Source organism: Mercenaria mercenaria, chromosome 18 (genome assembly GCF_021730395.1).
Source record: "Mercenaria mercenaria strain notata chromosome 18, MADL_Memer_1, whole genome shotgun sequence".
Taxonomy (NCBI): Eukaryota; Metazoa; Mollusca; class Bivalvia; order Venerida; family Veneridae; genus Mercenaria; species Mercenaria mercenaria.
This window is the reverse complement of record NC_069378.1, coordinates 56,904,065-56,913,295: the sequence shown is the minus strand read 5'-3', so window position 1 is coordinate 56,913,295 and position 9,231 is coordinate 56,904,065. Positions and strand designations below refer to the sequence as shown.

Below are 9,231 nucleotides of genomic sequence, written 5' to 3'. Positions count from 1 at the left end.
TACGTGTCAGGCGAAGGTTGTTGAACTAAAAGAAAAAACACCACTCGACTGCAGTCGATAACGTTCCGCCAGACTCAAAACCCAAAGATCTTGAGCTCAAATCCTGACTCCCGACCCGCTGCATGCATAGAGTGTCATTGCCCTGACATTAATCCTTAACTTTAGATTAAATTTTTCTTTTTTGTGCGTTAAACTTGTATAATTAAAAGATTCCTATCATATAACAGTCGTTTAAACCCAAAAAGTGTACCCATATTAGTACTTGTTATTAACTATATCCCACATCTTTAGATAAAGTCTGTACACGACCTTCGAGGTAATAAATTGCTAAATTTTATTATGCTATATTTATAATTTAAACTGTAAGACTACCAGTAATCAAATCTTAATAAGTAGCTATTGCATATTTTATATTGTTCTTTCTGTTTTTTGTTGTTGTTTTTTTTTTCATCAGAGATTTCTCTGTCTATATAGTCATTAAAAGTCACGGGGAAATAAATAAAAATCTGGCATTCATATTGAAAGCTCTCAGGATAACACCTTTGACATGTAGAACAGGGCCCGGATGAGCATTCAAGAATAAATTAAATAAAATGAAAGTTTCTGGCGGTATTCAACTGTCTTAAATAATATAATTCTACTTAAATCATCTGACCCAGATTCTGTGTGATGATAGTCCTAAAGCCGAGTGGTAACAGCCATGTGTCCTGCCGTAAGAAGCCCTTAATCCTATCGTTGAAAAACTGGGCCTGTCCCAGTCACGAGCCCTAAAAGGAACTATTTCTTCTTTCAAAAACTGTCTTGAGTTGTCGTCGAACCAGTATGGTGTATTCGGGTTCATAGTCCTCATGCTTATACATGGTTCAACAGCAGATCGTTCTCGTGATGACCTAGCTTCCGGTGCTCCCGAATGAGGCTTAGCGGAAGTTGGAGTAATAGCTTCCGGAAGGGACTAGAATATAAATGAACAATGTTTAAGACCAAAAATTTTAAAACATGCAACTAATATTACATACACATAAATTATATAGAATTATACGTATAATGTTTATATACCAATAAATATTCAATTAAAAATCAAAACTCTTTTTCATTCATTTTCAGATCTTTACACTGAAAACAAAAAAAAAATGACATTTCTATAAAAACGATAGTACATTTGTATAATGTTGGGTGTTCCTCTACCATCAAAAGCTTGAAAGGTACTAAAAGTTGAACTGTGTCCGTTACAAAAACAAAACCAACATGAAATCAATGCAAACACGTCATTTATCACTAAAAGGTTTGTGTGCTGGGTAATTCTTTTTTACAACACTATTATGAACAAAAATCACGGGCATACCTCGATATCTGGTGGCCTCCGCCGTCGTCGGAACGCTCTGTGCTTTCTCCTGGAGTTTGACATCAGCCACGCGCATAAAGTAAGTAACACCAAGGCGAAAATGAGTCCACTCATTGTTGATGATATTATAAGCGAAAGATCTGAAAAAGATCAGTAACAAGAAGTTCTGACATTTATTTGTAATCTACATTTGTAGATTTATAATTTTCTACATAAATATGTCTAAAATGTAGAAAAGATACACGTTCTCTACCACCAAATTCATTTGTTACTTGAAAAGACAAAATAACTTGGCTAACAGATAACGCCGATAGTGCGTCCAAAGTATCGAAGTTTTCGCGGATAGCTTTAGATGTAAAAAAAACCTTTCATATAATCACTGACTTATTCTAATAAATTGTCAGGCTTTGCAACAAAATGTAAAAAACTGTTCCTGGTTTTTAATGTCCTGGTAATAAGAAACAAAATGACCGCTGCATTTATACGTAATGTGTATATGACTGTCGTAAAGGCGTTTTTGAAATTGGTATCTGAAACAGACAAAAAGAAATTTACGTGATTCTTTATCTTCTAAACCCTTTGTAGGTGTTGTAACTACTGTTGTGTTGGTAATATCTTGCGTCGGTGTAACATGTGTTACACTTGTTACTGCGACCGTTTGCGCTAAAGTAGTAGCTTTACTAGCTGTGTCAGAAGTGGTGACTACACTTGAAAGAGTAGCGTCTGTAGTCACTGAACCAGTAGTAGCGGAAGCCGATGTAGCTGCAATAGAAGTATTAGCGACAGTTGAAGCAGCAGTAGGTCTGGTATCCGTTGTAGCAGCAGTAGATCTGGTACCAATTGTAGCAGCAGTAGAGCTAGTACCCGTTGTTGCAGCAGTAGAGCTGGTTTCCGTTGTTGCAGCAGCAGTTGTTGAGGAAATCGTTGAACTGGTTCTAGGAGTGTCTGTAGTAGAGGTAGTTGAAGCGGTAGTGGTAGTAGTAGTAGTAGTAGTAGCGCTAGTTGCTACAGTCTCAACTGTAGTTGAACCAGTGGTGGCTGCGCTTGTTTTTGTTGTAGTCACACCTACAGTGTTGTCCGTTATATCGGAAGTAGATGTTTCGGTAACAGATGTTGTAACAGTGGGAACAAAAGTGGTGGTACTGGTAGCAGAAAGAGAAGGAGTGACACCGGAAGTAGAGGTAGTAGCGGCGGAAATGGAGGTAGTTGCAGCGGAACTTGAGGTAGTGCTTTTAGCAGTGGAACTAGCAGTAGCGGAAGTGGCGGCAGTGACAGCAGAAGTTGAGGTTGTAGTACCGGATGTAGTTGTCCTAGCAGTTACAGTGCCGTTTGAAACATCGCTAGTTGTTAAGCTACTAGTAGTTACTGAATTAGTTGTCGCGGCCTCCGATGTTTTAGGGACCGTTGTTGAACTCCTAGTAGTTGTGGGGCTTTTAGTGACATTCTCTGTTGTATGAGTGCTAGTCAATACAGAACTTGAAGTTGCAGTAGATGTAGTGTCAGTTTTTACGCCTGAAGTTTGATCACTTACAGTTGAGGGACCTGTAGTCATGGCTAAAGTAGTTTCGCTATTAGTTGTAACAACTGGAGTGACAGTGGTTGTCGTAGTAATGTCAGTGGAGCTACTGGTCACAGGACTCGCCGTTGAGGCTTCTGTTGTTTTCAAAACAGCGGTGGTCGGCCCTGTAATGATTTCAGAAGTTGTGTCAAACGTAACAGCATTAGTTGTCACTTTTTCTGATGTTATGACATTATTTGTAACTTTGTCAGATGTTGTGGCACCAGTAGTCACTTTTTCAGATGTCACGGCATTAGTTGTTACTTTATCAGAGGTACTAACAACTGATGTAGTAGTAAGCGTTATTGGCTTGTCAGTTGTAGATGTTGAAGTTTTAGAAGTTGTGGGTTTTGTAGTCAGATGGGCTGTTGTCTTGGTAGAAGATGTCGTAGACGATGTAACAGGTAAGCTGGTCTTATGTGATAGCGTTAAAGAATGTAATTGAACACTTTGTGTAGGTCCTAAAATCTACGTTCGAAAGAAAAAAAATTGACATCATTTTTTAAACAATCAGTTAATTATACGTCGATTACATGGCCATGTAATCCTACTTTAACTGGCCGTCCCCCACCCTTTATTCGATCCTCTTCCGCCATTCTGAAAATACCGGAAAGGACCCACAGCGCATGCTTATTTTTTCAAACCAACAACGAAATTATTTTAGGCTTTTGGAGGCTTTTTCCGAGTAAGCAACCGAAAGAACCATTTTGTACGGAAAGGATTTGATTTTTTTCACGTACTGATCTAGAAATAACTGAGCGTTTTCCGTTTGATGGCAGTCATCTAAATTTGCATGAAAGGATACTGTGGTGGTTGTGGTGGTCGGGGACTGTATTCCACAAGTCTCACAACACGAGATCTCAGCGTCAGTGTAACTGGGACACAAAAATTTGAAACACGTGTTGCGATCTCCATAAAGACACCCTGAAAATAGACGCAACTAATGCACTCAATAACACTGACTGATTGCAATAGAGATTTTTTTTTCAATAAGGATCTTACTACAACTACTTAATGTTTTCTTTCAAGTTCCAATTCTTATTTCAGCTTAATATATCTATATCTCATCGCTTTACTATGCTTTCATGATTTCACCTTTGAGAAAATACATTCCAGGATTATGAAGCCTTCATTTCATTACTTTCTGTCAAACTGTCAATTTCAAGAATTAAAAATGTCCTGACATACACCAAATTTCTTCAGAATAATAGAAATTAATGCTTTTATACTTTTTAGACAATTCAGAATTTATGTTTGGACATATCACGTTTTAGAAAAAAAGGACACACAATTTTAAGGAAATAGCTTATTATTTCCAAGTGTAGGGACATACAATAATATATATGTAGCAGGAAATGAAAACACGTTATCATATCGGATTCTTACTGCTGTAGTAAGAATGTCCATGACATAGCACACGTGTCGGTCAAGCATGTGTACAGCGTGGCATGATAAAGCTTACTTAGTAACAGGAGCTAATAGACGAATCCAGTAGTACCGAATAAAAAAAATGATCAAAAATTGGCATACGTCACTACATTACATAATCAAGCAACGTGTTAATTTAGTTTGCCCTTTCTGCTTTATCAAGTACAAGATTCATCTTTTTGCTCTAATTTTCATAAAAAGGTACATGTAACCAGTTGCCTGAACCACTCTGTATACGGACATTTATCTTACTTATGTCGTCCTGGAAATGCATGTGCATAAAAGTAAATGGAGTTATAGCGTTTCTTCTTCATTTTTGTCGAGAATATATACCTGCTTTATTAAGGCTGACTTGCGAGCACGAGTAACAGCATTGGGTTTCTACATCCGGGTCGTAACATTCATTCCTTGTAGACGCTTGCACCAGATCTTCGCATGAGTTACCGTCCCTTGTAAAATTCGGATCATCTGCACACGTGTTGCAGTTTACTGAAAACAGCAGCTGAGTCACAGAATAACTCAAAACGTTTGTTAGACTTTACAATCACGAAAGCTCCCCGTAAAATCAGGAGCCAGTTTGAACGTGCACAAGAAACATTTATGAAAATCAGTTGACCATTGACATACTCGCTGCGGCGGCCATGTTTATACGGCGTATAAATTTTCTTACTAGATTTCGTGTTAGAATACTGAAAATTTGTGTTTTTTGCTTAAAAGTTGTTGTTATGAACGCATGCATTAAGTTCGAATTTTCTTCAATTACTACGTTTACAAGGAAGCTATGACATTTATTACACTTTAATGGGTCTCTATCCTTTTAACTGAATACATCTGTATTTGAATAAAATATATCAGGAAAATGTAAAATAATACGCGGATTACAGCCATAATTATATGCAAGTAAGTTAATAGAGAATTATACCATAACTTACCTCCAGACAGTAATAGAATCCAAAATAAACCCAACATAATTTGTTTCTTCTGCATAATTCCGATCTGAAAACGACAAAGTAAATGCGACAACTCGATTGGTATATATTCTTTCACAGTACAAACTTCTAGCCAAAAGCAGAAAAAATGGAAGTATATTGCGGGATTAAGATTGGTATAATTATATGCTTTCATAATACAAAATATTTGCCAACAACAGAACAAAAAATAAAGATGTATATTTCGGGATTACGCCTGGGATTCTCCGCAGTTTTTGAGCCTACGTACTTCGAAAAGAGAAATGGGCGATCCCATAATACCTTGAAACAAAATGAACACTGTTCACCAAACTTGCTCACAATGTTTATGGGATCGCGAGGCTTACTTAGACAGTTCTTATCCAGTGTTCACCAAAACTTGGTAACTATATTAATAGGCATAATGTTTCGGACAAAGTTTGATAACCAGCTGGATCCCCTAAGTCCCTTTTGTATTATGACCCTTGAAGCACTCAAAATAACGAACATTGATACTGCGCATTTATACCCAGTGTTCACCAAACTTAATGGACTGTTTATGGGTATAACAATCGACCATATTCGAAAATTCAAAAACCAACTGGATCATCCAAATCTGTAAGGAGTTATTGCCCTTGAATTACTCAAAATTGTTAATACTGACTGCGTCCGCTCAAACACTTGAGCAGTTCTCATTCAGTACTCACCAAACTTCGTCGGAATGGTTATGGATATACTTTCTCGTACAAGTTCGATAACAAGCTGTTTTAAAGGTATAGTGATTGAATAACTCTCAAACTTGACAGTGTTCACTTATAAATAGAGTATTTACTTTTGGAATCAAATCACATTTATACAGTTTTTGTATCTCTATAAAATTCAATAACCAGTCTGACGAGATTAGTATCTCTAGTCTTTGCGCTTGAATTTATCAAAATAACGAAAATATACATTTTGATACAGTTAATGTGACAAGTTTTACCATCAGATCATCTGTACAATTTGACTGTTTCTTATTTCGAAAGATCATGGCTGTTGTTTCAGAACATCGGTAAATTCATTGAAAAAAAAAACTGGTTTAAAAACCAGTAGTTATCCTGATACTAAAGCAATGGTCACATTTACGTTCACGCACGTAGTTGTTCGTAGTTCATTTTAAACGTAGTTTGTCGTACGTTGAAGTACGTGTAAGTACGAACAACTACGTTCAACTACGAGTAAATCGGGTAGGGTTAAATAGGGTATCACTATGTCTTACCACGAGTTACTACGTTACACTACGTATATACTACGATCGAAGTACGAACAACTACGACAAATTACGATCAACTACGTTGAGCTACGGAAAAGCGTTTAGCCGTAGTGGAGCCCTTGTTTAGTTTAGCCGTAGTGGAGCCCTAGTTGGTCGTAGTTGAACCGTACTGTCGATGTGTTTTTCTTGTACTACGATCAAAAACGATACACACTACTGTTAAGTACGATCAAGTACGTTTAACTAAGATCAACTACGTTCAAACTACGGTCACAGTAGGGTCAAAACATCGTAGTTAATCGTAGTCAGATTTTGAACATGTCGAAAAATTATTTGCTTACTACGGACAAATCATAAGTTCGAACTACGATCATTACTACGTTTGACTACGATTATCTACGTGTAACTACGCTTAGTACGATCAACTACGATCAGCTACGATCATTCCTTACTGCGATTAACTACGTGTAGTGTGACCACGCCATAATAGAGACTGACTGGGATCACTTTCGGACGGTTTAGCGTGGCTGTTTCTGGCAAGAGCGACATCGCTATTGCGGTTTGTAGAAGGAACCCTGCTTCCTCCTCACTTATCTAGCCTTTTCGACAAGTGGATTATGTGTTAAAGTTACATAATTGATAACCTCGATAGAATTGTTAGATTCATTGATTTTAGACGTAAGTGTCAAAAGACTTTGCCGGCGGAATAACAAAGACTTATTTTCAAATTCGCTCTTCACACAAATGTCAACCATTAGTTTTTCACAATGTCAAAGAGGGCGGCTATTATCGACCTTTCCTTTTTTATAAATTTTGTTGAAATACAGTTGTTTGACGTAACAAATGTGCGCCAACTGACAGGATTTTATAGTTTACTACAAATTAAAAGAAAAGATGTAAAACAACGTATCAAATCTACAGGGAATTCTAAGCTGATTTGGAGGGATATTAATGATTGCCTGATAAAATCTTTCAGCCGTTGTCTTCCAAATACCTTACCCCGCCCCCGCCTATGCTCAAACTCCAACCCTTGCCTCCGCTCCCATCCCAGCTCAAAGACATTCCGTTAATATAAATCCCGACTGGTTACATGAAACGAGATACGGCGGGTGATTTTGATCCCAATACGCAGATGAGATTTTGCGAGTTCGATCCCTTGTGGTCGAGGACGAGATAAGTATTGCTGCAGTTTCGATACTGCGAGGACGCGATATTGCTAGTTAATATAACATTGTTAGAAGGACAAAGTTAATCTATCTTTTTTTTTCAATTTTGTTTTCAATCATTACTGATCTAATATTCTGACCGATCTTTCTTAGATCTGATTATCAAATTTTTTGAGAAGAAAAGGGAAATAATTATACAAAATTTGAATAGCCTCAGGAGTTATCTCCTTTAAGTAAAACATTGGGTCTGAACACAGACTAGTACTGACACTACAAAAATTGTAATCAAACTGCACAATTTTAGTACTTTTTTTAAACTTTTAGGTACATTTTATTCAAACTGACCACATCTGATACTTTTGCTTTTAATTACAATTTGTTCTGTTTATTCATTTTTTTTTTGTTACATGCGGAAACCGTTTAAAGCATAATCATGATAATGGTTGAATGTCTTTAAATAAATCCTGAAATTGTGCTTACCTTAAAATGTCCCTGGGTTATCCTCAAGTTTGCTGCAACGTAATTTTGTTCACGTATGTTTTTACTTTTTTTTAGGAATATCTATTCAGTTTCTATATAACACCAAGGTTTAATATAATTCCAGAAGTTTCTAATTATATTTCCCAACAAACTAAAAATTTTATTTAATTTTAAGACGCGAAAACTGACACATTCATGATAATCGCACGTTATGAAACTTACTTGGCTATCCTTAGCGTATTTTTAGCGTAAAATTATCTTGACTTAAAGTTAATATAGTCTATAATGTAAACAACCTCAACAATGCATTTCGTTAATTGAAATATTCCAAATTTGAATAAAATGATACCTTGTCAACTATAACACGTACATCATACAAAACCATGTTAAATTATGCTAGGTAAATTGAGCTACTTTTTTGCTTAAAGTTTGACAAGGTGCGTGATGTCAATAAATCATGTTCTTAAATGGGCAAAAAATATTTTTTGATAATTATTTACGAAGCGCCACTGCCGCCTTTTTGCAATTTTATAGTTTAGTACAATATTTATGTATAGAGTGCAAATGTATCGGGTTATAAGTTTTATCAACACTAGCCACAGGCTCCCTAAGAATAACTATTTACTCTTTAATTTTTACCTAGTTTAAGGAGTCTGGCAGTATTAGTTTTGTATTTTATGCAATTTAAAGAAGTCAGGTCTAGTGCAGATTTAAGTTTTAGAGATGTCAACTTTTCAGTCCGATTAAATTTAATTTAAAATTAATTACATTCTATTATGTTCGTCTATTCAAATAAAAGTATGTTTCTTCACCTTTACAATAAGTTTTTAAACTAGAATTGTTTCCAATGGACACGGATGCCCCTACATACTGTGCCATCCTCATCTTGACATGAAGGATTTTCGACTAAACGTTTGCAGAAAATTATATTCAAATAAGGTTGTGCATCTGCGCAACTTTGAATCCATTCTTTCAAAATGTGTATTAGAAGTTGAACACACCATATAGCTTCACTATGGCCTATTTTGTGAGATCAATAAAGTGCCACAATTCTAGAA

The 9,231-nt window shown here is 36.3% G+C and overlaps 1 protein-coding gene across 1 annotated transcript; it reads right to left on the bottom strand.

Moving 5' to 3' along the window:
• Positions 1-8,492, bottom strand: LOC123539207 (mucin-5AC-like). Its single transcript, XM_045323732.2, has 7 exons — positions 8,174-8,492; positions 5,261-5,324; positions 4,662-4,817; positions 3,706-3,824; positions 1,898-3,314; positions 1,343-1,482; positions 1-952 (listed from the first exon to the last, which is right to left on the bottom strand). The coding sequence occupies exons 2-7, from the start codon at positions 5,313-5,315 to the stop codon at positions 647-649; spliced, it is 2,193 nt and encodes a 730-aa protein (XP_045179667.2). The 5' UTR covers positions 5,316-5,324; positions 8,174-8,492; the 3' UTR covers positions 1-646.
• Between the last annotated feature and the right edge of the window lie 739 nt (positions 8,493-9,231).

Bases quoted from the DNA above. Each gene is read 5' to 3' on its own strand.
- LOC123539207 (XM_045323732.2), bottom strand. From the start codon at position 5,315: ATGCAGAAGAAACAAATTATGTTGGGTTTATTTTGGATTCTATTACTG. The intron at 4,818-5,260 runs GTAAGTTATGGT...TGCTGTTTTCAG, and splicing joins GATTCTATTACTGTCTGGAG to TAAACTGCAACACGTGTGCA. The intron at 3,315-3,705 runs GTATCCTTTCAT...CTATCACATAAG, and splicing joins CGACCACCACAACCACCACA to ACCAGCTTACCTGTTACATC.